The 27,889-nt window shown below is 50.9% G+C and overlaps 1 protein-coding gene across 4 annotated transcripts in view; it reads right to left on the bottom strand.

Moving 5' to 3' along the window:
* The window catches only part of KLHL29 (kelch like family member 29), a 278,870-nt gene that overhangs the window by 200,649 nt on the left and 50,332 nt on the right, over positions 1 to 27,889 (bottom strand). For 2 of the 4 annotated variants that reach the window (XM_053667054.1, XM_037143413.2), the window contains exons 1-2: positions 15,156 to 15,257; positions 418 to 525 (exon numbers count right to left, since the gene is read on the bottom strand). The exons of 1 other annotated variant lie outside the window; for it this stretch is intronic. In XM_053667054.1, coding sequence (XP_053523029.1) covers positions 418 to 525; positions 15,156 to 15,191 — 144 coding nt within the window. In that variant the 5' untranslated portion in view covers positions 15,192 to 15,257. Of the gene's footprint in view, positions 1 to 417; positions 526 to 15,155; positions 15,258 to 27,889 lie in introns of those variants that run through there. One more of the 4 variants, XM_053667055.1, reaches the window with a different exon arrangement.

The raw sequence follows: 27,889 nt of genomic DNA, 5'->3' as shown, positions 1-27,889 counted from the left end.
ATTTTTATCATGAACAAATTATTTTAATGATATTTAATAATGCTCTTTTAACCACAAGGAAAGTTAAATTGCCAAAAATAGAATTATAGTTTTGAAGAGCTTAAAGGTCACCTAGCTGCTCCTGGCTACGCCCAGATCTGATCTCCCAGGGACCCTGAGACCCATGAGAGTGAAGAGGAGCTACCACAAGGCCGGCAGGCTGATTCCAGGAGGATCGGGGCCCAGCTGGCTTAGCCAGGCCCGGAGCCCAGTCAACCCCACATCTGTGGTGCAAATGTCACCCACCAAAAGGGCGGGGGAACAGGCTGCATTTTCCTCCCTTCCCCTGTGAAATTGGCAGTAGAGAACATCGCTGGCCACACCCGGGCCTGATACCTTTCTCCTTTCTCAGCCCAGGTGAGCTGAGCAGAGACCTACCTTGCGCCGCACGTCCCTGGCAAGCTCGGGATTCGTCCCCAGGATGCAAGACCCTCGGTGGCCACCAGCACTTAGCGCGGCGCAGGCATCGCCAGGAGGCCAGGCAGTCTGGAAGCAGAAGGGAAAAAGGTGGGGAAAAGGTATATCCTCTCTGGCAAAAAGTTCTCTTTGGAATTCCAGTATCTTGGGTGGTCGCTGCCCTAAGTGGAAGCTTGTCCCAGGCTTGGATTTCTGAGTGTGGATGGTCTCACACAGGGTGGGCCCAAGAGAGGGGGGTCAAGTGGGCTGCCCAGCACCTCCAGGGGCAGGCACTGCTGTCCCTCCCCCTGCCCCCAGACACGCAGAGCCCTAATCCCCAAGGTAGAGCCATTAACACTGAATAAGGGAGGGAACAATGGCACTACCTTCCATCTCATCCAAACCAAGAAACTCCAGAGACAGGAATAATAAGGCATTGAAGTCTTTCATCTGAGGCTGAAAAGGGAACAGGACACAAACTCTAGAATTGCAAACACCAATCATTAGTTTTTTAGACAATGGGCAAGGAGACCTTGAAAAGGCAAGAGATGGGTTCCCTGGGGAGAATGTTTTTAAAAAGATACAGATTTAATACCTAGACGAAAGAGGCTGTCTGTCTATCATGGGGGGGCACAGCTACTGCTGTTCCCGCTTCGCCACGCGGCCCGTGTGAAAGCCCTTCCCTGAGATGGGAAGCCGCATCCTGCCCTGTGAAAACCCATGGCTGCCATTACCTGGGAATCAATGTCTTTTTCTAAATGGAATATATCATTATCAATTGATTTTCCTTTTTCCTCTTAGCGCCCCAGAGTCCTGGGTAGCAGGGGAAAGTTTTAATGCGATACACGAAGGGTCTGGACAGGTAAATAAGTTACTGCGCACTCACGCACCCTTACAATGGACTCCTCGCCGGTGACGCGGCTGGTGGTCCTCAGAGCCTCCCACCCTGAGCTTCTTCAGCTGTCCCTGACAGAGACGCAGGCCGGCCATATCAAATAGCCGTTTTAATAGCTGAAGGTGGCAAAAAATATGATTTTTCCCAAGGAGAGCGTGTTCCCTTTATGGAGGAGAAATAACCTCTGTGGGGAAGCAAAGGGAGCCAAGGTTGCCATTTAGTCTTGACACAGAGCCAAAGCCGTACATACACGTCCTCCGCCAGGCCGCATGCGAAACACATGGATAAATCTAGGCTTTGGGCCGCAAAGTATCGACAGTGCTGATGATAATCAGAATAAGATGATCGATGTACTTCTGGGAAAGATCTTTGGCAGGTACGTGGTGGGGAAGAGAGAGGTCTGGGAGACAGCGGTCAGGCCACTTTTAGATCTTTGAGAAGCTCATTCATTCACTTAACCATCCATTCATTCCACAGATAATTACTGGGGGCCTGCTCTGTGTCAGACTATAGTCTGGGCACTGAAAATACTTGAGTGAACATAACAGAAAAATACCCCCAAAACCCTGGCCTCATGGAGCTCATCTTCCTGAAGGGGTTAGGAATACAGAATAGACAATAAACTTCAGAAGTAAGGGCAAACTGTGTATCATATTAGAAGGTGGTCAGTGCTACTTAGTAGAGAAGTGGAGCAGGGAACAAGTGTCACGTGATTGTGGCGAAATTTAAGGAAGTGGTCATGGTAAGTCCCATGAGAACATGATGTGTGCGCACACATGAAGGCGGTAAGGGAGTGGGGTGAGCAGGTACCTGGGGGACAGCATTCAGGGCACAGGGGGGAGCCAGTGCAAACGTCCTGGTGTCAGCGAGACTGTGGACGGACAAGGGAGATGCTAGCAGGAGACCAGGCTAGAGAGGTGGGTGTCCAGATCATGCAGGCCCTTGCAGGCCACTGTGAAGGCTATTTTCAGCTAATGCAGAGCCCAAAGATCCTGGCTGCCAAGATTTAGAGGAAGCTCTCACTCTCTTGAGACAGACCTCTGAGGCCAATGTCAAGTTCATGCCCTTCCTTTCTCTTTGACCCGGGTGGCTCAGCTCTCCAGGCTGTGTGGGACGAACAGGGCACAGGCCAGACAGGAGCTGGAGGGAGGCAGGCCACCAGGCTGTCTAACTTGTTCTGATGACAAAGGCCTCCTCCTTCCTCCTTTGCAGTCCCCAGAGGCTACTTCCAGAGGCGATAACTATAAAATGAGATTTTGAATAAAAATAAACCTCGTGCAAAGCCAACTTTATTGGGACTTTTCCCTAACGTGCTTCTGAAAAGATCCTAATAAGAGCTGACACGTTAGATATTACAGGCTGTGCTGGGTAGCTTCTGTCTCCCCCTCCAGGTATGCTTTCCTCTCCTTCTGGACCTCGTGGCTCACCTGACCGGTGTGGAGGGCCTTGCTTGCGATCTGGGTGGGCTCTGGGCTCGGCTTATGCAGATCCTGGCGGGACATGAGGGACGAGGTCTGGTGCTTTCCCTCCCTGCCTGCGGTGTCTTCCTGGGCTGGCCTTGTCCCTCCACTGAAGGTCATGGCTGTCTCTGGCTGCCATGGCAGGGCTCCACATAGCCCCCTCTCTGGATTCCTGGAGCAACTCCCTCCTGTGTCCTTTTAGGCTTGGAGCCTGTAACGCTTCCCTCCCCCATGTGAGCCCTGGGGTGTCACCGTGCCTACAAATGACACATTGGAACGGGTCCTTTCCTGTCAAGACCCCAAACCGAATACATTCTCAGAGATGGTTAAAAAGTGGGACTTTGGAAACAGATGTGAATTAGAATTCCAATGCTGTGCCTTGGAAGATATTTAATTTCCATGAACCTGCCTTTCCCATTCTTAAAGCTCGAGGAACTGGTGCCCAGCACCAGCGTCTCAGTACTGGTCTCACTATTCCCAGTCCCAGCCCTCTCATGCTATCTTTGCCCACCCCAGACAGAAGCTCCTCCCCTTGAGGGGCTTCTAAGTCTTCTCAGCTCACACTGACGTTACTTCATAGCTCAGTGATTTTGTTTATTTACTCTTCTTGCACTTCTTTCTTCTACCCAACCTTCACTCCTGGCTGTCAAATCCTGGGCATCCTGAGAACAGACATTATTATCTCAACATTTACTCGCTGCTCCACAGCGCCCCCTCACATGGTGCTGTGTAATAGACCCTACACTCATTATACTTTCTACTTTAGGAGGCCTGGAAGCTATATCCAGGCACATAAATCCCTTTGACTTTCAGGAGATGCATGGTATTTCAAGTGATTTTAAGTTAAATGACTAGAAACCAGTGTCTAGTAATAACTTTGTTCCCAGGTTAACCCTGTCGAAGCTTATGTTTTCAAAGATCATGGCTTGGGAAAATGAGTCTTGGGAATAAACCCAGGAGCTCACAGGGAGACAGGTAAGGTTTCCATTTCCAGGTGAGGGGAAGGCACCACTTCAGGTCTTGGCTTTTGACATCTCTGGTCAAACGGATCCTCTCTCATCTCAAGCAACCCAAGAGATGCTGAGTTTGACGGGGCATAAAGGCCAATGTGAGAGCAAGACCCTCCAAGGAGCTAGTTGGGCTAAGTAACTGCCTCGACACTAGGAGTTCTTAAACGTTAAACTCGAAGAAATTTTGAGAGCCATGCAAAGTCTCAGTCTATAAATAAAGATGGTGCCTGACATGAACCAAATTGATAGCCAAGAGAATTATAAACAAGAGCCCCGGGATTTTTTCACTTCCTTATGAAAGAGACCAATTTGGGGGGAGAGAAACTGCCCTAAGGTAGGAGAACCCAATTAGGGACTCTCCCGTTTGACACAGGATCACAGAGCGGCCCTGCCTGGGTCCTGACCACGCTACCCAATTACGGCTCCAGCACGGAGTTGCTCACCACCCCTCCACCGGCTGGGAAATGAGGATCCTTTCTTCCTTAGAAGAAGAAAGCAAATAATCTGCAGGCTGCAAACTGCAGTGAGGGAACCAGCTCCCACCCCGCCCTCCCATCAGCCCGGAGCGGGGCCCTGCGGCCTCCCTGGCACACGGCGCACGGTCCGTTCTGAATGCATCCTGCAAGGGCAGCTCTCATTCACAGTCTTGCAAGAAGAGAGAGAAGCAGGCCATCCATTAATACTATCAACCATGGGTTCACCAAAGCCTGTGGGCACCTTGCCAAGCCCAAAATAAACTCAGGAGGTTTATCCATCAGCTTCATGACAGATCCTGGGCCAAGGGGTCCGGAAAGCAGTGCTTTTAAAAGGGGAGAAGGAAGGCACCACGATGGAGCAGCTCACGAGAGCCCGCCCGGCGATGCAGAGATTTCCTCTCTCCATTAAGGAGCCAGAATTGGCCACCGATGAGATCCATTACTTATTCTCAATGTTAGGTATGCAGTGCTTGGCAAGCTTTGTGTGGGCATGTGCTCTGCAAAAAACAAACAAACAAAAAAACAAAAGAAGGCCACGACTCCTGATTGAGATGTAACAACATTTCCATCACGCTCCAAGGTTACTAAGCCTAACTCCTTCAGGTTTTCTCATTTATCTCTTCTACCAAGTTGAGGAGGTGATTACCGTTATTATTTCCGTTTTACAGTTGAGGAAACGGAAGCTTGTGGGAAATAGTAATTGCCCCAAGTTACAGGGCAAATAATGAGGGGAGGAGGCAGAACTGGAAATCCGGATTTGTGTCTCCCCCCATGCTTTGCTCCAAATTACTGGCCCGCCTTGTTCCTGGGCCCCCAGAGAGGAGGGGACTGGAGTTGTCCTGTGTTCGCTCTGGAGCCACCACCTCCGGTCTGGGCCGAACAGAAGTGGAGTGGTCAGCAGAGGTCCTCATTCCAGTCGGTTCCGGGTGAGCCCGAACCAACCCTGTGACCTATGGGCTGCTTCCCCCAACCTCCACGGCCCACTCCTCAAAGCCCCCAGATGCCCTGTGAGTGGTGACCAGGTTCCCAGGTGTCCCCCCACTGGCACTGACCTTCCCACAACAGACTGGCCCCCTCCCCCGCCATCTAACACAGAACCTGTCGGCAGCAAGGCAGCTCGAGGCTTCTCCATTACTATCAACTCAGTGTTTTCTCAATCTTTTTTCGTTATCAGCCATACCAAAGAGAACATTTTAATTTAATTTATTTCTAATGAAAGGAACCCAATGCTAACGAGTGAGATTTTGTCAGGAGAGGAGCGTCGCAGGGTCATTCCCCACTCAGGGATCAGTGCACATGGTCCCTCCCGATGCATTAATTGATTGACTTTCCCCAGATCTGCTGCTTCTGGACCTTATCTAAGGGCACAGCACGGTCACCTCCCTGTCCTTAACCCTCCAATTCCTCCTCCTCCCTCCAGCTCCTGCTGCACACAGTACTGTTCTGACCAGCGAGCACGCTGACCTGTCCTCTCGAATCTTCACTAATGCTGTCGGCCCAGGCCTCCCTGCCCCCACCCGGACCACAGCAGCAGCCCCCCAAGTGGCCCCTCTGCAGTCAGAGGGATTGTGTTCAATCCCAGTACGGGCCACAGCACTTCCTGTCACTCCTGACACGGGCCCCCGAGAACTCAGGCGACCGGACTCTTCCCTCTTCCCCGTGTCCTGTGCTGTCCTGGCCTCCTGTCCCTCAGACACGCCCAGCTCTCCTCTGCTTTAGTGGCCACACCACACCCACGTCCCTCCCTGCAGCCCCTCCCTCCGGCCTCCTCCCCCTTTCCTCCTGATAACCCCTCTCCAGAAGTTCTTCCCTTCTCTCCTGGGCACGGACACTGGTGAGGCAAATCGCTGGAGAATATCAAGATAAGGACATGAGTGCCACCCACAGAGGCTTCTTGGTGGCCCAGTCTCCAGGCTGCTCTCACCTCCTCTGGACCAGGAGAACCGGCCGATGGAGAAGGTGCAGGCTGACTAGAACCCGAGTTATGCTAAGACTCTGCCAGGAACCCAGACAGAAACATTCCAGTAAAAAGCTGCAACCCAGCCCCCGTCTCCAAAAAAAGCCATTTGGAGCAGACTCCTCCTCAGCAGTCAAATGAACTAGGACCCACCAGGCTCAGCCCGCCCCGCAGGGCTGGTGCAGGTGCCCCACACCCCGGTTACTGCAGACTGGCTTCTCCGAGGAGCCGGAGCTGGCACGGCCCTTGCATGTTGGGAAGGGAGGTGGCAAGAGGGCCAGTGGCCCCAGCAGCCTGCCAGGCCCATGGCAGCACTGAAGTGTTGACAGAGCACACAGCAGCTGGCACGTAGTAGGTGCTCAGCAAAGCTCTGTTGAAGGAAGGAAAATGCCTACAAGACAACTAGTTTCTGACAGTGTTGCTTCGAACATCTGGAAGTCCACACCACAGTTTCATGAGCGGAATATAAATCACTTAAAAAAAAAATCAGACATTGCTTCCAGATTTTGCTCTTACAAACAGGCCCACATCCTCCCTTTAAATTGCAATAATTCCTTCCCAGATGTTGCTTCTCCTTCAGACCCTTCAGTCGAAGCTTTTCATGCTGACGCCCCACGTTGGCTGGTGCTGTGTGGACCCCAGGGGAGGCGGGGCGGGTGCTGATGTCCTGAATTATGGCCAGCTGCCGATGCTACCAAGCTGGACAGTGGTGGGTATTGGTTTCCCTCTCCTGCCTCCTCCCTAGAACCTCCCAGATCCCAGTGTGGGGTGGGCATCTGTGGATGCCCCATGGTGGCCAGAGTGGCATTGCGCACCTCACTGTCTGACTCGACTGGGAACAAGCCTCCTGCCTTGGCTCTTCCTGACACGCCAGGGGCCAGGCTGGAATATTTCAACAGGACTTGTCTAGAGTCTTGGGGAGTCAAACACAACTAGAGGCCCACAGGTGGGTGAGAACCGAGGAAAAAGGGAGTGGTCTGTAGCCTGGCAAGATGGCTCCCAGCCTTTCTGCTGGCGCGCCCACCCCACCAGCTCCATGGTGCGGCTCCATCTTAGCACCCAGCACAGAAAAAATCACACCCGGGCAAGAGGACGGTGTCAGCCTCGACCATTCTTCCTCTTCCTCCTTCCTCCCCAACAGCTGGCACACCAAACTCCGGGCCTGAGGGAAGATGTTGTATGGCTTCTGCTCCCTCTTCCCTCTCTCCTCCTAACCCAAGCCCACAAGGCCAGTGGCTGGAAAACCCTTCCTGCCCCCAAGAGAGTCTGAGAGGCACTGCTTCCCCACCCAGTAAAAAGCTGTTTTATTTGAATGGATCTGAGCCTGTTCCCTATTCTCAGAGAAAAAAAAATTGTGAAAGAAAAGCCTTTGGAGATTACAGTACTTTTTACCCAGATATGATGAGTTATCCATTTAAAAATAAACCACAGACAAGTATGTTTCCCCATACCCAGGCAGAAAGCAGTCATTCCCAGGAATTTCTGTGAGTTCTCTGTTTTTCTTGGCCAATATAGAAACAGCCTAGGAACTGAAAATAGAGTTAGAAGCTAATTCAGTTTTCCTGATCTCTACCAGTGTTTGCAGGCGAGCGCCTTGATTGTACCACGGCACCCGGAAAAGAGGACCGAGCCCCGGCTACCCGCCTCACTGCACAGCTGCAGACTAACCCACACCCGCGAGCCAGGCCAGAGCCCAGAGCAGTCGACAGGAATGCAGTGCATTGCCGAGCTGCAGCCTGGCACGGCCCAGTTCCCCGATAGGGGCAGGAAACCAAAGGGAAAGGAAGGTGAGTGACAAGCTCAAGGCCATAGAGCTGAGGCGGAGAGTGAGGACAACAGCGCTGGCTTCCTGACCCCTGGCCGCTGCTCTGTCTTTCACCCAATCATCTCTCTGCGACGGAAGATTCCAGGAAAGTCCCTGGAAAGGTCAAGCAAGTTATCACAGCCCAGTCTTCCTTCCTGTAGAAAGTCCCCGTTTTTTTCCTCTCCTCTCCAGCGAGCAGTAAATCAAATATTTCTTGCCGCATTACTTCTCAAGCTCAATGTTTTGAAATCCAAAGACATCTATAAATAATACATACTCATTTATATGTACGTTTAAGAGATTAAAAAAAAAGCCGTAACAAAAAATACCTGTAGATTCTTCCGAATACTAATAGCCTCCTTAAAACGCAGTGGAAGCCCATCGCAATGCACACAGGTAACCAACCACACAGTGAACTTCCCTCCACCCACCTGGCCCTGCCCAGGAAGGGAGCCTTCTTCGGAGCTACTCCACTCACTGCTTCTCTCCCACGGTCACAGGCTTCTTCTTTTACATGTGGCACTGCATGCTTTTTTTTTCCTCTGCCGTTTTATCTGAAACATTTAGCAATGAAGTAGCAAATAAAAATACTACATAGCATCTAGAATTCATATAAAATTATAGTTGGCTTGAACGCAGCTAAAGGTTGATGAAAAGAAACATAGATGCTTCTTAAAGGCTTATTTATGGTTTATTGCACATTACATGTGTCTCACTCCATTGAGAAAATTTACAAGTGGATGTGGTTCTCTCTGTCACAAGGCGGCAGGGCAGATGCTGGGTGGAGGGAACGCTTTGTGATGTGCCCACCTTGCCATCACCCCGGGCGACGGAAATGGCGCAAGGCGTCCATCCGCACTCATGTCAGTCTTTGAAAGAAGGGGTTTCTGTCCTTCCCCTTTTCCCAAAGGGTGCACTCTCGGCTTTCTCTAGCTGCCCCATCCTCCACCCTGCTGGGCATCTCTGGTCTGCACTCCAACTCAGGAGGAGGCTGGAGTGCCGTCCGGTCCCAGATGGACGTCCAGGTCGGCCAGGAGCAGGCAGGGTTGGCACCTGCCCCGTCGCACACTCGCAGCACAAATAGAGTGTACGGAGCTAGAGCAGAGCAGACTTTCTGGGCACCTCTGACACCCCAAAATGGAGTCATTGTCAGCCATGACAGTATGTCAAAAGCTTTGTTAAGACTAAGGTAATGGGGTATAACGAAATGCCCTTAACAGGGGCCTGGAATGCCCTAAACCACAAGTGTGGACGCTTGGATAAGAACTCCATCTGGCCGCTGATATGAGTGGGACCCCCGCTCCGTAAGGACCCAGAGCTCCAACTGCCCAGCACTCAAGCATGGCTGTACCACGTGTTGCGCTCGGAGTCCGGCTGGACTTTCCTCCACCGGATGCGTGCCGCCACCTGGCTTGAGACTGATGCCAGCCTCTCCGTCAGTGGCTGTGCCAGCGACCAGGACTTTGAGCCAGACCCTGCTCTGCTCACCTCTGTCATGTAAGCTCTCGCTCTTTGTGTGTACTCTGTGTGTGACTCTACTGGCTTATTGGGGAGGTCTCCCCTGATAAACCTGGCATTGTGGGAGGACATGGACAAGTGTGACTCCTTTCAGGGACATGCCCTTGTTCACGACTCACAGGATGGCACCTGGCTGCAGTTGGGTGAGCACTGAGTCCACTATGCCAACGGGACTTGACGGCGGCCAGAGGAGGAGGAGCTCCTGGCTGCAGGGGGCTCCATGTCGGGGCCGCATCTAGTTCTGGGAGATGCCAGCATCTGAAAAAACACATTCAGAGGGTCCAGCGTCCTAGTCTGGCTTTGCCTCCAAAGCGGAGCCAAAACATGGATTTGGACGCAAGCATTTTTATTTGGGGGAGGTGAATGGCTGATCCGAGGAAGAAGTGAAAGAAAAGGAATTTGGGATAGGACAGGAGACGAGCCAGTCAAGGGTGTGTTAATGAGTAAGATGCTGCCGTGGGCACCTGGGGCTTAATCCTCACCCACAGGCGAGGAAGGAAGCTGGGGTGTCTGTTCACCCCTGTCCTTAGTTGATGGGTGCTTTTGGGCTGTCCATCCCCTGCGCCTCCAGCCTGCTGCCTGAGTGGGCTGGGCATCCTCACATAGAGAGGGGCAGGACACGGGAGTGGCTGGACCCCGAGAGCCTTGGTGACGGCGGGTGGGTGGAGCTCCCCTTGGCACCTGGCCTCTTCCGGGGACCGCGGCCTCTGCACCTGTTCGGGTGCCGTGGTCTCTGGGCCCCCGCCCTCCGGAGTGAGCTGGAGACACACGCCGCCTGCCGCAGTGGCAGACCTTGAGCCCGCTCTCCCCCACCGCACGGGCTGTGTCAAATGTGTTTGTAATGGGATCATCTGCTATCTGTCGGCCGCGCAGCGACCATGTATGAAAAATAATGCTGAGCAGTGAATTAAGCGATCTGTCTGCCAGCAGCCTGTTGAGATGAGGAAGGGCTGCTGTTGACAAATCTATTAAAATTATATATAAATTATCTAAGAGCACATAGATACATGTTCAGAGTGAGGACATTTTTCATGGGCATATTAAATACAACCCGGATTAAATCATCTTGTCTCCCTTGAATAGGGTAATAATAATTAAGAGAAGAGGTGGGAGACATAAATCATACCCATTACCTTCCTGATTAAGAAAAAAAGTCCAGGGACTTTTCATGTCTTCATGTTTCAGGGTGACGATGCCTGAAAACACCGAGACATTTGAGTGCGGCAAGCGTGAGTCACAGGATGGCGTGGTCCACAGAGGCCCCGGTATTTTCAGGACGGGAAGGGAGGGACTGGGAGGCCAGGTGTGTGTCTCTTTTGAAGCAGAACCCAGATAAGGGGTTCAGGCAAGTGATTCATTTGGGGCGTGATCCCAGAAAGCTCCGGAAGGGGAGTGAAGAAGTGAGGCAGGGAAGCCATGGAAGGCCACTCAGATGGGCCCAAATGAGCAGGTCACCACTGAGGACACCAGGGCCAGTCTTGCTGGACCAAGAAGGGCACGTCTCAGAGTCGCCCTCCCTGAGCTGTGAGGAAGCAGGTGCATTTGGCAGCTCCCATTCTCACCCGCTGAGAGCTGCTGCCAGGACATAAACGCCCTGGCACTCCAGGTCCGCCCCAGGCGGTCAGCAAAGGCCCCGGGGACCCCGGGCTGGGAGGACTCTGGAAGTGAGCCTCCACCATGGACGAACACGTTGTGCCGGAAACTCATACGTCTGATTACTTGGATGGAATTCAATTTGCCACTTTCAAACGTCTCACCAAAACAGACTACCCCCTACCCCCATGTAATCGCTGAATAATATTATAATCATTTTGCATGGAAATTGCATTTTTTCCCTGATGGAAGCATAAGCTGGAAACCTCTCAGGGCTCTACCCGCTACATTACTTTTCAGAGCAGAAAGTAGCAGGTTCCAATTATCTGAAAAAAAATTTTAAAACAGTAACAACACAGTATACAGTGTGATCCGAAGGGAGAGAACACACATTTTCCAGAATGGGCACCTTGATTAGTGGCTGCGACTGTTAAACACATTTCAGGTAATACACTGATAATGGACATTAATAGTAGCAATAGTGCCAAACTGCTGGGATATAATCATTTCTGATTATGTTACTATTTCCCTTTGTGCAGCACACGGCATATTTCCGAATGGCTCTGCGCTCATTAAACTACACAATAGCCTGGCGGCAGGTTGTGGCAAATATGTGGCCAATAGGGGCTGGGAATTCCTGGTGTCTGGCAGGTGGGCAAAGGCGGTGGCCAGAGCTATTGAGGGGCCAGGAAGACCCAGCACATCCCCTGGGGTCCGACCCCCCGTGGAGACCTGCGCCTACATTCACTGCCATTGGCCCCCGACAGGCAGTAAAGAATCGCTCGTCTGCGCGAGGTAACAGCTGTTGGGTTGGAAAGAGTTTGGTGAGTGAAAAATGGGTACCTATGCCCAAATACACGGCATCTTTCCCCCTCACTTCCCATCACCCCTAAGGGGAAAAAAGGGTGTTGCCTTAGTTTCTATATGTCCAATATATTAATCAATAACTCTACGTCAGTAAAAAGACTCATTTTATAGTGCATTCTCCGACCTCATTCTGTTAACACGGATGTAGTAGTTATTCTTGGGGTTATGGCATCATAATTTCAGAAGTTGTTGTGAACAAGTTCTTTAAAGGTCATTTGAAAAAGAAACCTAACAGTGGTTAATTGTTGCAAGAGATGGTGACTATTTGCCTGTCAGGAGAACGACAACAAAAATGAAAACAGAAACAAAAACAAGAACAAAAAAACAAAAACTGCCTCAATTTACGAGAATTGAGGCCTGTGGCTTGGGCCTCAATTAAATGAAATTTAAAGGAAGGTGTAATCCCCAGACTCAAAAGGTGCCATCTGTTGAAAACTTGAATGGAAATCTGCTCTGAAAAACGTGTCGAAGAGCCACTCTCGTGATAAAAGACCACACTGGGTGCGAAACACACACACAGGAGTCAGAACCACACGTGACAGTTTTGAATAATGGCCTGCAAAACACGTGAGTGGAAAAAGGAGTATTTTAAAATTCATATTTGAATTAAATATTTTAAGTCAACAGTTCCTTCTATAGTCTAAAAGATTCTGTTTATTTAGCTTAGCTAAAAAATTCTTTTGGAGACCTTTGCTTTGGGAACATGGGGACCTGCCTTATATTTGGGTAAGAAGTGGTTTTTTTTAGTAGGGTAGGCAGGCGGTCGTCATCCTGGCAAAAGGTGAGTTCCATCCACCAGCCCAAGCCATTGGGGACTCTAGAGGTCTTTAGTCCACAGGTCCCTTCATTGTAAAGATGGAAAACGGAAGCTCAGAGAGTTATCTGTCCTACCACTGAACCCTGCAAGGGAGAAGTGAAACCTAGAGAAAAGAAGAGGTATTGGAGCATGGCCTTGCCCATGGACGCCCCACATGACCGTGGCTGGGCCCAGGGCCGCTCATCTGTCAGGCGGGGCTCCTCAGCGGCTGTGGACTCAGACCATACCCCGACCTCAAAGAACGCACCTGAGCAGGTCAAGTCAGCCACCACCTGTGGCAGGTTATGCGGGGGCACCATGACACCCGCCTTCCCTTTAGGACGGTTTTCCCTCGGGGTCACAGACAGGTTCACCTTTCCTAAACTCTGCCCCAAGAGGAAGACGTGTTTCTTTAAAAGCTGACATAGAAGTGAAAAAGCGACTCCGAGCTTCTTTGTGCTTGAGACGAGCACTGCTGAAATGGGCCAGGTGGGACTCGTCCTCTGGCGGCCCCTTGGCCTGTCACCCTTGGCCTCCCTGAGCTGCAACCACCTCTTGCCCCTCTGGCCTGCAGCAGCCTCTCCCAGCAGCAGGCCCCTGGCTCCCGTGCGAACTGGGCCAGAGGCTGGCGCCCTGGACCATCTTCCTACTGGGAGGAGGAGTCGCTGTAAAGAAGCCCTGGGAAGAAGGGTCTGTGTTGGCTAATGGTGTCTCTTTCAGTGGTGTCCCAATGAACTTACTAAATTTCATGGGGAAGGCATATCCACCTTTCCCTGCACCACAGATAGAGGAGAAGTAGGGTGGGGGTGTCCTGTTGGAGGGGTTACATGTGGTTACTGGGGTTCACGTGAAGGTCTCAGGCAACGAAGAGCGGTTTTGATTCCCCACAGGCACACTTTGTTCAAGCATTTACCTTCCGATGGGGCATTTCAGCTACCACTGAAAGTGAGAGGCACACGAGAACTACTGAGAAAGAGTAAAACTGGCTATCTCTGGGCCACGGTCCTCAAAGTGCAAACCTCTGGAGCAGCTGCAGGAACCGCCGGAGCTCGGGAACTTACACTGAGACCCCGTGAAGCTCGAGTCTCCCTCCAAACCCAGATGCGAAGGCAGAGATGGAAAGAACCGCCAGGTGGTCTCATGCCTGTGTAGGAGCCCATCTCTGCCTAGTCCTGGCTCCCCCACTTACTGGTCACGTGACCCTGAGCAAGCCCCCTGACCTCTCTGCCTCAGTCTCCACAGCTATAAGATGGGGTAACAAGAGCCCTTCCTCCTTGGGGTCACTGGGAGGTTAAATGAGGTAATTCCATAAAGCACTCAGAGAAGTGCCTGACGCGTGGTGGATTCTCAACAACGTCAGCGATGGCTGTTTGATGCCCTCTGCCTCCAGAACGATCTCCTAAGATATGCATTGGTTTCCTCTCATCTGGGGTCTTTTAGTGGTTTCCCACTGAAGAGACGTAACCCAAAATACTTGGCGTGATGTCTATGGTTCCAGCCTACTCAAGGGACTTCTACCCTTACTGGCCATGGTGCTCCCACTCTGAACTACTGGGAGCTCTTGAACGTGCACCCCGCTCCCTTGTACTTCTGCACCCTTCCACAGGTGTTGCCTTCCTGTGTCCTCCCTGGCCCTGGTCTCTGCTTGGCCAGCTGCACTGCGCATGCCCAGGTGCCCTGCCACTGAGCACCTGCAGTTACCGGAGGCATGTGCATTTATTGGGGTGCTTCTCATCCTGTTCCCATCTTGGACTGGATAATTCTCTGGTGAGGTGGCCAGTCCTGTGCATTGTGAGATGTTTGGCTGCATTCCTGGCCTTCACCCACTAAATACCAGGAGGATTCCTTTTCTCTCCCTCCCCCAATTTCTGACAAACAAGAATCTCTCCAGACATTGACCAGCATCCCCTAGGGAAAAAAAAAGGATGAAATTAGCCCTGGTTGGTAACCACTGCACTAAACTGCTGTAACTTATTCATTTCCGTATTATTGGGACAGGGTCCAGTGCACAGCAAACAGTAGGTGCTCAATAAACGCCTATTGAAAAGTAAAGGAGAAACTAAAGTGCACTTAGTGCTCGGAACATAGTAACTACCTCTCCCAAGGATGAGATAAGCATACTGGATCATACAAAAATAAATAAATGAGACACAGAAAGAGTCTAAGTGACTAACAATGCAGGCATGTTGACCAAATAAGTCTCTCTCATTATTTCAACACCTTAAAGAAAAATTTCAGCGCTTTCCAGCTTCCCCTCTGCCTGCCTGGCTCATCGGCCCTGTATCCCATTCTTCAGGAATGGCCCCCTGCATGCCCCCCGCCCCTGCACCATCTACTTCCTCACCTCCCATTTCTTCCTCGGCCCACTGCTCCATCTCATGTTCTCCTGCTAAGGGCACCAACCAGCTCCATGCTGTGAAATCCAATGGCATGTCCCTGCTCTTCCTCTTGCTGGCTCGCGCAGAAACCTCCAACACTGATGAGCATCCTGTGAAATCGGGGACGATGACCATGACGCCTAACTACTGGGTAGGGCATGCGCACTGAGCAGCCACCGTGGATGCACTGACTAGCCCGGGAGGCCGCTGGGCATCAGCGGTTAGTCCTGCTGCTCTGTGTGGGCAGGCTCAACTCAAGCCTTGCAGGAAATGCGTTCCTCCCTTAGCTTCCATGACATAGTAACTCCTGTTTTATTCCCCTGGTTGTTATTTCTCCATCCATGTGGCAGGGTGACCCCTCTGTCTGGCCATCAAAGAGAAGAGCTAGCTCCTTGAGGATGTGCTCCTAGGCCCTCTTCTCTCTCTTCTTACTCAATTCTCTTCCCCAGATGACGTAATTCATGCTCAGGGCTTCAATTACCCTCTGTGTGTGGCTGACGCCCCACATTCTCTCCAGCCGCCCCCCTTTCCTCTGGGCTCCAGCTCTGTACACTTCACCTGCTTACCTGACACCTCTAATTTGATGTCTCGCAGGCAACTCAACCTGTCCTGCCCCTTCCTCTGACCCAAATACAACAAAACAAAGAAACAGGGACTTCTCCAGTGCTCCCTGTCTTGGGGGACAGCACCACCGAGCACCTCATCACGCACACCTGGCTAAAGCTGATGCAGACCCCAAGTCAGGCCTCAAGGCTCGAGAAAAGCCGTCCTTGACCTGAGACTGGAGCACACGCCTGTTCACAGAGCTATGAGAATAAATCTTCCCTTCCAGAGCCGGTGTTCATAGTTATAATTTGTTTGCGAAGACACGGTGAACTTGTTTTCCTTGCCTACAGCATAAGCTCCATATAGACAGAGACCACATACACTTTTTCTTCCTCTGTGTTTTTACAGTCCAGGGGTCAGCCAACTACGGCCTAGGGGCCGAGTCTCACCCCACGCCTGTGTCTGCCACTCAGGTTGCGTTGGCAGAGCTACCCGAACACGTTTGTGGATTGTCCATGGCTGCGCTGGCCCTGCAGAAGTGGGGGGGCGGCAACGGAGATGATGTGGCCCTCAAAGCCTGAAATATGTTTTCTACACAAAATGTCTGCCCCTGCTGCTCTCGTCTGGAGCACCGGTGCCGAGAAGGAAGCAGACACACGATATGAACTCGTTACATGAATGCGTATGTGGGCAAGCCAGATGAATGGAACGCACTTCGGATGGACGCCTGGGTGTCTGCTGAGTGAGCACCCATGTCCTCTCTCTCCAGGGCAACGCCGGCCCCCGCAGACCTGCGCTGGAGCCTGTGGGGCAATCATTTTCCAGCTGACCCTTGCTTTCTTCCCCAGAAGCGGGAATCCTTGAATTCCCTTTGGATTCCGAGCCAACAGTTCACTCCGGACCAGGAGGGCTTTCCTCTGCCCGCAGGCAGGGTGCCCCTGGTGCACGGGAACTTGGGAACTCCCTGGCTGTCCCACCCCAGCAGGACCCTAGCACACGGCTGTGACGGCCCTAAGGAAGAACAGGAAGTTCCAATGACACCCTTGCCTTGGGAACCCTGTGGGCACTGTGGGGGGCGGGGCCCAGGTGGGGAAGGAGCTCAGAAACACACCGAAACCCCCAGAGTGACGGACCCACAGGAGAGAAACGCAGGAGGAGAGGAGAGAGCTAGTGACCCTGGGCTGTCCCTGCTCCCAGCCCAAGCCTTTAGGACCTGGCAGTTCAAAGGTCAATGTTCCTGCCACCCAAAGGAAAAGATGGCTGTAGCCACTCCAGCCCCCAGAGGCCTGGCCCTTTTCTTGTTCAGAGCCCACTCTGAGGTCACTCGTTGGTCACACATCACCCAATACTTGTCCCTGTGTTTGTATGAGGCTCCCTTTCTTTGTACTCTGCACTGTCTCGGAGTGGGATCTGCTCCTCCTCTGTCACCCCGTCCCAACTCTATCCCCTGGGGCAGGGAGGCACAGAGCAAGGCTCACAGGAGGGGCTCAGCGAACACCTGGGGAAGGCGGACAGACCGAGGGATGCACTTGATCTGAACTGCGCCGCGCTGACACCGGAGCTGCCCCGCCTGCTTCCTCAGCGGGGAGTGCGACCTGGAGTGACCCCGTCTCCCTCCTCCCGCTGCCCGGTGCTGTCTCAGCTGGGCCCCGTCAGCACATTTCACACCAGCCTGGGTGCGTCCACTTCCAGCCCTGCAGGTTCCTGGACTTCAGGCAGGGTTATTCTAAACCTGCCATCCGGGGAGAATCTCAAAGTCAAGAAGGAGCCACCCCCCCTTTTTTTCATGGGGGAAGCCTCCAGAATCTTAATATTCATAAATAAGTTGTACAGAATTCCCAAAGCAGCAGTAAAGCTGCACGCAGGCTGAAGCGTTAAATGCGGCAGGAACAGAAAACGCAACGTGGGCATTTACACCGAAGCACAAATTGCCAGGAACCCACAGAGCTGGCGCTGGCGTGGGAGAACGCTCTGGCTCTTCACTTGTGGGTGCTGGACGCATGCATCTCATGGCTTTACTAGAGAAAGGCGTTTTGTTCAGGTTCATGGACAAGAGAATGAAGACTCCTGAACAAAGCCCCAGTCACTACTCCCAGGATTCTAGAACACCCGCTTCTACCTGCATTGTCCCGGGTCCCTGGGACGGCTGTATGGCCACTAAGGGGGCCATGCAGGTGGTCCCATGGAGGCAGCTCCCTCTCAACCCTGCCCCTGCCGGGGGGGCCTCTCTGTCTCGGCCTCTGCTTTTACAAAAGTGGAAGGATGCTGACTTCTGTCGCCATCTGGGAATCTGCTCAGAAGGCGAATCCTTGGGAATGGGCTTGGTGGTGGCTCCATTAGTTTGCTATGGCGGCCGTGACAAACTACAACAGACCGAGTGGCTTAAACAATGGAGATTTATTGTCTCACAGTCTGAGGGCTGGAAGTGCACGATCAAGGTGTCAGCAGTCTCGGCCTCTCCGGGGACCTCTCGCCTCGGCTTGCAGAAGGCCTCCTCCTCACTGTGTTCTCGCCTGGTCTTCCCTCCGTGTGTGCACACAACCCCATGTCTCTGAGAGTCTGAATCTTCTCTTTCTGTAAGGACAGCAGGCAGACTGGATGAGGGTCCACCTGCCAGACCTCACTTTACCTTAGTCACTTCTTTAGAGGCCCTGTCTCCAAAAACTGTCACAAATACTGTCACACATACTGTCAGGGCTTCCACACAGGCATTTTAGGACAAACTCAGCAGGTAACAGTGACTAACAAATGAGCCAAAGAGTATGTATTGCCTTTGCTCTGGTTGAGAACGTGCTCAGCCAGAACGTTCTGGTCTAGGAAGCCAGGGGACTGACACTCTGTTGATGTGTCACCCAATGGCAGACTTGTCTGTCCTCACGGGACATCCCCAAACAAAAAAGTGAATAAAACACATAACCAGAATATCTTCCATTAACTGGATTTGCCTGCTTTCCTTCCTTCTTTCCTTCCTTGTTTTTTTTTAACAAAAATCTTCACTAAAAATAGAAGGACAAGTCAACGATGGAAATTACAGTCATGGCGGACCACACCAACAGCCAGCCACACCAAGCAAGGCTATCTCACCACTTGTAGGTTAAAACAGGGTAAAGTCGAGAAGCACTGTTTTAGACCTGAGATGGAACTCTGAACTACAATCCATACCATGCACATGCAATTATATATTTATAACATGTATATGTAGTTAACTTATTAAAATTTTTTTATTGATTATGCTATTACAGTTGTTTTATTCCCCCCTTCATTCCCCTCCACCCTACCCCCCCGTCCCCACCATTACCCCCCCTTTAGTTTATGACCATGTGTCTCAAGTCCTTTAGATTCTATATTTCCCATGCTATTCTGGCCTCCCCATCTATTTTCTATCTACTGTCTATGCTACTTATTTTCTGTACCTTCTCCGCCCTTCTCCTCCTCCCACTCCCCTGTTGCTAACCCTCCTTGAGATCTTCATTTCTATGTTCCACTCCTGATCTAGCTGTCCTTTTAGTTTGCTTTTGTTTTAGGTGTGATTGTTAATAACTGTGAGTTTGTTGTCCTTTCACTGTTCATGTTTCTTTAACTTCTTTTTCTTAGATAAGTCCCTTTAACATTTCATATAATAAGGGCTTGGTGATGATGAACTCCTTGAATTTGATCTTATCTGAGAAGCACTTTATCTGTCCTTCCATTCTAAATGAAAGTTTTGCTGGATAGAGCAATCTTGGTTGTAAGTCTTTGGATTTCATGACTTGGAATACCTCTTTGCAGCCCCTTCTTGCCTGTAAGGTCTCTTTTGAGAAATCTGCTGACAGTCTGATGGGGACTCCTTTGTAGGTGACTGTCCCCTTAGCTCTTGCTGCTTCTAGGATTCTCTCCTTCATTTTAATTTTGGCTAATGTAATTATGATGTGCCTTGGTGTGTTCCTTCTTGGGTCCAACTTCTTTGGGACTCTCTGAGCTTCCTGGATTTCCTGGAAGTCTATTTCCTTTGCCAGATTGGGGAAATTCTTCTTTATTATTTGTTCAAATAAGTTTTCCACTGGTGGCTGTGCCTTTCCCCCTTCTGGTACCCCTATAATTCGGATGTTGGAGCGTTTAAAGATGTCCTGGAGGTTCCTAAGACTCTCCTCATTTCTTTGAATTCTTGCTTCTTGACTCTTTTCTGTTTGGCCATTATTTGCTTTCTTCTGGTCCATTCCATTGATTTGAGTCCCAGTTTCCTTTTCATTGCTGTTGGTGTCCTGTGCAATTCCATTCATTTCAATTAGTTTTGCCTTCATATATTTGTCTAATTTGTGGCTATAATCAACCAGTTCTGTGAGGATCCTGATCACCAGTGTTTTAAACTGTGCGTCTGAGAGTTTTGCTATTTCTTCATCGCTTAGATTTATGGGCTCTGGGGCTTTGAGATCTTCTTGAGCCATTTTTGGTCTGTTCTGGCCCTTTAAGTGTGAGAAGCGGTGCCTTGGACTCCCAGGTCGCTGGGTTGTGACGCTGTATGTGGGGTGTGGTCAGAGCGGGGAAATGGCGACCCCCCTCTGCTGGTTCTCACAGCTGGGTGAGGAGCAGCGCCTTAGGTGGTTCACCTGGGCCGGGCCACTCAGAGTCGCTGGGTTATGACGCTGTACGTGGAGGTGGGGTCAGAGCGGGGAAATGGCGGCGCCCTCCCTGCTGCTCGCTGTGGGGACCCGCTGGGTTCCAGTCTAATCGCCCACTCTCTCGCTTGTCTATCCACGCACCAATGAGCGACCACAGTCAACCCGCAGCCCTGCTCCCTCGCTGTCTCCGCCGCGGTTGCTCGCTCGGTCGCTCACTAGGTCCAACCCTGCGCCTGGATTCCACACGCCTGAGTCCGTCCGACCGAGTTTTCCTATGCAACCCCGCTCCACCAGCTGCTGGTTTCGCCCCTTACCGGTCAGGCTGAAGAATTTGTTGTTAACGGACTTCCGAAAAGTTCAATTTTCTGTGTTCTGGCTGTGTTTTCTGTTGCTAATATTTCATCGTCTCTGAACTTGGTTGTGTGAGAAGGTACAGCATATCCACCTCCATCCACTGCCTCCATCTTGGCGGAAGTCTGCAGTTAACTTTTTTACAGAGTGTCTCAAGAGGCCATGGGCTATAGAAGTGGTCCAAGTCAATGGGTAAACCAAAACATTGTTTCTGATCATTTAACAGACTAAGGACAACTCTACCCAAAGGAACCAGACCCGAGAAAAGATACTTTTCTGGAGGCACCAAAGGGCAGTATCATTTCGTTCACAGTAAGTTTGTCTCCAGAGACTGCAAACTGATTGAACCCAGGGTGGGAACGTCAGAAAAGAAATAAATGTGCCGCCCTCCTGCCCCCATTTCTATCAGTTGTCAAACTTAGGGTGAAGCCCTTGGATCTCTGTAAGCTAAAGGCTCCTTGAACAGGATGCTGAGCGCCAAGGAACAGGCAGCCTGGCTGTTCACCCCAAACTCTGCACCTGGCATTGACCTGGCATGAAGTCTGGTCAGCAGGAGGTGCCAAGAAGCATTTGTTGTATGGAATGTCAATAAACACATTCACGGTAAAAGAGATCCGGGAAGGGGGAAGACTGGAAAAATGCAGGAAGAGGAGGTCAGCAAACATCACAGCCCACCAATCACGAGAGATTGTGCCGGTAAGTAAATCATTATTCAGCTTCTTGATTTGGTTATAAAAGGAAACAGAAAAAGCGGAATAAATAGCGGTTTTAAAATGCATAAGCTACATCTTTTCAAAAATAAACCCAGAATTTTGTAAAGAATATACATTAAGCATATGTATATATCGAGGTTATATAAAACATCAAGATGATACATTCTGCAGACCAATTTAAAATCTGAGGGTTTGAATAAAATCTATCGTACTAAGCATACATATAAAGCTATTTTCAAAACAATTACTATATGAAATAAAGAATAAATGTACTATAATGTGGAGAGTCTCCACCACTATGCGAACAGGATGGGAGGGGTGGGGAGAGTTGACACATGAGGCCAGAGAGAAAGGCTGCAGGCAGAGCAGAGAGGGCCTCCCTTTAAAGGGAGAACTGACCCCATCAAATTTGTATTTTCAAAAGATGACTCACTGGTTAAAAGCCCTGAGAGAAGACAGTAGCCATCAGCTGAGAAAAACACAGAACAGCTGGAACTGGACAGGACCGTGAAGGTGGCCATGTCCGACTGTGCTGTCTTCAGTGGACATGAGCCAGCCAGTGGGCCATGGGCCCCATGCTCAGGGCTCGCTGTTCTGGGTTCAAACGGACAATATCCCTGACATAGAACTTCTCCCCCAGTGCCGTTGTAAAACATCTTCCTTTTTAAAGAGTAAATGCAGGTCAAGTAGAAAGTGCTAGAGTTTGCCCGTTGTTAAGAGTGAGCCTGAATTTTCTTTGTCAAAGAAAAAAAATGAAGCAAAATACCAAGTCTCTCTTATTTTATGATCTTGCTTTTTCTAAATATTCATATAAGTTGACCTTTTCAAGGCATCGCTTGGAACTGAAAACATGCTGGTAATAAATTGTGTTTCTCTGGCTTAATTGAAGCTGCGTCTTTGCCGTGAGTCAGGGGAGCTGGTTTCCATTTCTCAGGGTGCCCAGAGAAGCAGAACTCTGTGAGGCATCCATCACGGGCTGCCAGGACCCGCAGGGGCGCTCTCCCTGCCTGTGAGAATGTGTGCATGTGTGTGTGTGCCTGACCTGCCCCTTCATTTCGCACCCTGGAACCCCCCTAGGGCTTCCTGGGAACTGTTAATAACCTAAAGTCACCAGGGACCACAGACACCTTGGCAGCCCGGGGAAGCCTGTGGACCCTTTTCAGAATAATGCTTCCGCATTCGTACAATAATGCACACAGGATGGTAACAGAAACCAACTGCTTTTAAATGTAGTTATCAAAATATTAGAAAGCAAACTGCCAGTATAGGAGCGAGTGTACTTTACTAATGCATCCAGTGACAAAGTCTAGAGTTGTGGTGAAGCTATGGACCATGAGTTCAAAGGAGGGATGAGTGTAAACGATAGTGGCAATGCCTGTGATTCCCACTGGTGACACAGGCACAAGCACTGCCACTGCTGATGCCACTGTGGGGTGCTGTGCATGCCCCTAAATCAAAGGGAATGCTAACTTTTACTTGAAAAATAAAAATATATTTTCCCCACTCATTTTCGGGGACCTCCTGTGGCAGACCAAGTATGGAAGGCAATAGGAGCTCACCCCGAGTGTGGACTACACCACTGGAAGGTGGGGGTGCTGTTCCCAACCCTACTTAATCCCCAAGCATCTCTCCTGAGTTCTCTGGCGGTGCTACTGCTCAAACTCTGCGGGATTGCTGTGAAGATTTAATGAGCAATTCCTTCCCCTCTTTCTGAAAGGTTAAGATGGAAGCAATAAATGCAAGAGATTAGGAGTCGGTGAACCCAAGGCCTTGACCTACACCCCTGGTGTCTTGGGCCCCGTGGCAAGCTCTTTACCTCACAAAGAGGCTTAGGAGACTGATGAGAAAATGCAGCCGCTGTGCCTTGCCCACCAGGAGGCGCCATTCCGACCAGGATGGCACTTTGCGGTTGACGCTGTCCTTTGGCTGGTGGGGCCTTGTTCCTGGCTCTACCGTATGAGCTGTGGGACTTTGAGGCTGTGCTTCTTTTCTGGGGCCCAGTTTCCTTCACTGGCCTGGGAGCCTCTCTCCTTCAAGGGGCTTTCGTAAGGAGGAGCTGCGCCAGTAACACACGAGTGCTCAGGACAGGGCCGGGCACAGGGCGAGCATTCAGCAAACAGCCTCCATCACACATGGCGGCCGCGTCAGGCCCTGACGATGCCTAACCACACAAACGCTTCTTCCTTCATCCTCCATGTGTCTGAGAGAAGCAAAGGCTTAGAGTAAAGGGCGGGGCCTTTTCCCAGAATCCCCACAGGGCAGGAAGAAAATGCTGCGCACTCTGCTTTTTAATGGTGTTCCTGAAATGTCTCAATATGGGAGACGCACGATAAGCCAACAAGATCCCAAAACTTCAGAGAAATCCTGCCTCCGGGTCCTATGCGGACTATGGCTGCATTTTCCTGTCACCCGATACTGCACGGGTGGTCCTGGGGGGCAAAGGACACACAGCTGGACGGGCACGAGGACTAAGCCACGGTCAGGTTCGGTGGGGCGGGGGGGGTGTCGACCAGACAAGCCATGGACCCTCATGTCAATAAGAGCACAGGGAGGGCACAGATAAGAAACATTTAAAATTTTACTTTTACTTAGTTTTTATCAAAAGCACCCTCTTATAAAAGGAGACCACACGGTTCTTGTTCTTTAGAAGTTTACAATCTCTCGGGGGAGACGAGCCCAGACATGGAAAAGACATGAGAACGCACAAACTAAACGAAGTGGTTACACTGTAGGGCAGCCCTAGTGCTGTGGGGATTGGGGGGTGGGGTGTGGGAAGCGGGGGTGGGGGAGGGGCACCATTGCCCTTGATTGTATCTTGTGACCATTCTGCGTATGTTTACACCACTTTTATAGTTAATAATATGAATATATTGCCCCGTGTCAGCTAGTAAAAGCAAAGAAAGAGCGACTCCTTTCACCAACGAGGGCTCTAATGCCCCTTACCCCCTCCCCAGTTGACAATAAAAACAAGGAGGCTTCCAAGGGGTGGGTGATGGTGTGGACAGACTGGGCGGACATCCGCCAGGCCGTCAGCCTTCTGGTCGTGGCCCTCCAGGTGGCATTTTCAGAACTATTATATTTTGACCCTGAACTCCACAGAGGCGCCATAAGACCGCCTGGAGAGAAGGGCTGGGGAACAGCAGGCTCTAACCTTGGATGAGAGTTTTCGAGGTGCACCCAGGGTGCAGCCCGTATGGGGAGGCCTGTGCAAGTGGCAGTAAATGTTGGCCACAGGGACACAAACAGAGAGGCAGCCCCGCCCCCCAACAAAGTTCAAAGGCCTTTGGGGAAGGGCGGGATGAAAAAGATGGTGAGAACTCACGTTTACTGAGCCCGTGTCCCAGGCAGGCCCAGCTCCAAGCCTGTACTTGTGTTAACCTGTGAACTGTATGAGAGTGAGCAAAGACTGCGCCTTCTATTAAGGTGGGGAAACTGAGGCACAAAGAGGTTAAGCCATTTGCCTAAGGCTACACAGCTGGTGGGCTGCAGAGCCAGGACTCAGAGCCAGCCCTCTGCCTTCAAAGATTAAACAGTAAAATATATACCTAGTTCATGCTAAGTGAAAGAATGCATTCACCACAGGCCACATGTTACATGATTCCATTCATCTGATCCGCCCAGAACTAGTGTGTCTACAGGGAAAGTAGATTAGTGGCTGCCAGGGTTCGGGGAAGGTGGGAATGGTGAGTGACTGCTGATGGGTATGGGCTTCCTTCTGAGATGATGAAAATGTTCTAATATTTACCATGGCGACGGTTGCACATATCTGTGAACATATTAAAAACCACTGAATTGTTCATCTTAAGTGGGTGAATTATATCTCACTAGAGCTGTTATGATTTTTTTTTACTTAGTTAAAACTAATCTCTTAAGAAGGAAACCAGAGAATCTTCGACTCTGCTTTCACTGGGGGCCTGTGGCAAGGCAACTCAACTTTGCTTCAAAGGGAAATGAATCCAAATGGAAAAAAGAAAACCAAGGGGAAAAAATGCCCCTTTCTTTAGGGTCTTCCAAAATCAGAGATGCTAATTGAACCCTCACGTGGGGGCAGCCCCTCCTGTTCTGCAGGGTTGGGGCGTGAGGGATCCAGGCCACCCAGGAACCCTGGGCCTCTGCTCTGTCCCTGCAGTATGGCCACTGGACAGCTCTGTCAGGTTATTAAATATGAATTAAGAAAACGTAAGATCTGCCTGCCGAAATCTAAGCTATGGAAAAACAACCCTGACCCTTCACATGATCCTGTGGAGGGGGGTGAACCGTTTCTGCCCAGTGGCACGTCTTGCTTGGGCAGCATGGCCGCACCACCCGAGAAATCTTGGGAGAGTCGTGTTCTCTCTCAGCGAGACGCCAGATGAAAGCTGGATACAAGGCCGGCGCCTGATGCATGATTAACTCGCTTCATGTTCTTCTTGCCTGTGCCGTGAATCGCAGAGTTGTTTTCCCTGGTATTTGCCACATTGAGGACAGGAGCGTTTTAATTGGCGAGCGAGCAGACGTGCCGCTTGAGATGTCAAAAGACTGTCTTTGTTAAGAAGTGGCTGCGTTTAGGCAGAGGCCCTGCAAGTTAATGGCTCCGTCTCAAAATCAGCCGCGGAGTCTGGCTTGAGCACAGAACCGAACCAGCCAAAGGAAAAGATGATTTCGTTCGTGCAGAGCCTTCCTGGACAGCCCCCAGGGTCTGGACTCTGCATTAGATTTGACCCCGTGGGCTCCAGAGGCTTGGCCCTGCATGTCTTGCATCCAAGCAGCACCTTCTGAGGCACGCAGGTCCCTGGGCTTGTTGGAGAGGCTGATATTATGCCTGGGTTCCTCGGTGAGGTAGAGTGTTTATAGCAATAACCCTGCCTAATGGCCTCTCTGTATCCATGCCCTTTGCCTTGACTTGGTGGTGCCCTTTACTCTGTGACCTTAAGCATGACCATGTGACTCGATCTGAAAATAAATACACACTTATTTCCACTTTCTCTCCTACTTCTCGGAAACTGCTGTGAGGACAGGCTGGTGGCTTACTGGAGGATGAGAGACCCGCCTACCCAGCCAGAGATCTGTCAGCCAGACCCAAGTCTGAGAGAGTCCAGCCAAGGTAACAGAGCCACCTGAGTGACTGCAGTTGACCACACAGGTACAAATGAACCCAACTGAGACTAGAAGGACCAGCCAACCTACAGACCCCATAAGCAATACCAGATGTTTATTTTCTTGGGTTGCTGAGTTTTGGGGGGGTGGCTAGTTGTGCAGCCCTGTGGCGTCAATAGCTAAATAAGACATGTTAGGTGGAGATCATCCATCCCAGCCACAGAGGGATTCGGAGTCCAGCTCTCGAAGCCCCTTTGTCCCACACGGACACACGAACCTGCTGTAGACCTCCTGAAGGAAGAGGGGAGAAAACGCGTTGTCAGGGGCCAGCAAGCCCTGCCATGTGCTCATGGGGCAGGCAGGAGAGGCAGTGGAACTCATAGAGCTTAGATTCTGGAGCCAGAGAGCCTGGCTCCAAATCTGACTCAACCACTTCCTGTGCCATCTTGGGGAAGTTGCCATGGATTGGCTTCATCAACATCCTTTCAACTGATGTGCTTTCCAGCGTTTCAAAGTTGAGAAAGCTAAAATGGCATCTACCCATGCACTGCCAGGGATCTAGATGTGTTTTAGGTTCTACTGAGCAGGTGCCCTTGTATGAGACCTGAGAGGGCAAGGAAGGGAAGTGGGAGCCATATGGCAGTCGATTCTGCTGTCCTCCTGCCAAGCAGAGGCAAGGAGACCGGTCACTGGCTTTGTGGGTGTGTTGAACAGCAGAGCATCCTGTAGCAGACGCAACTTGGAAGCCCCCATTGGTGGTGACCCCTCCTGGTTCCTAGATGGAGGCTCAGGTGGGTGTTCCCAAGACCCATAGTTGCCACAGTGGGGTCCCGATTCCCAGCTTTTCCGACTTGGACACAGCAACCATGGCAGTCTGGTCCCCTGGTGTCATGTTGGAAATCATTCCTGGAGGCTGAGCCTAATCCTGACCCTCTAACGATTTGGGGAAACTCCCAGTCCCTTCTGCTAATTTCTGTTCAAATAGCCAGAGAGGTTTGTTTTTTGGCATCTGAACCCCAGTGGATACACGTAACCTCTCTGGGCCTTGGGTTTCCTCATCTGCAAAGAATAGTGATATTTTAGGTTTCAAAGGGCTGTCATAAGATTTGATTTGATAATCCGTATTAGGTGATTAGAACAATGCCTGACATAAGGGAAACACTTAAAATCTTATCATCATTTGGTTTCTAGAAACCTGCTAGTTCAGGGTACCCAGAGTTGATGAATCCGGGGGGCTGCCGGACATCCAGGGACGTTTTGCTTTGGAGACCTTGTTCTAGGCTTCGTGCGTGTCTTGTGGAGTTCCCAGGGATCAGGAAGTCCCCAGTACACTGATTGAGTTTGGATATTCTCAAAGTCGCGGGATCATGGACATTCACTCCTCATGGCATGGGTTAATTCAGTGCATGAGTTATC

Source organism: Artibeus jamaicensis, unplaced genomic scaffold (genome assembly GCF_021234435.1).
Source record: "Artibeus jamaicensis isolate MK-2021 breed Jamaican fruit bat unplaced genomic scaffold, CSHL_Jam_final contig_465, whole genome shotgun sequence".
In the NCBI taxonomy this organism is placed as follows: Eukaryota; Metazoa; Chordata; class Mammalia; order Chiroptera; family Phyllostomidae; genus Artibeus; species Artibeus jamaicensis.
Note: the sequence above shows the minus strand (reverse complement) of the source record. Positions and strands in the feature narration are given on the sequence as shown.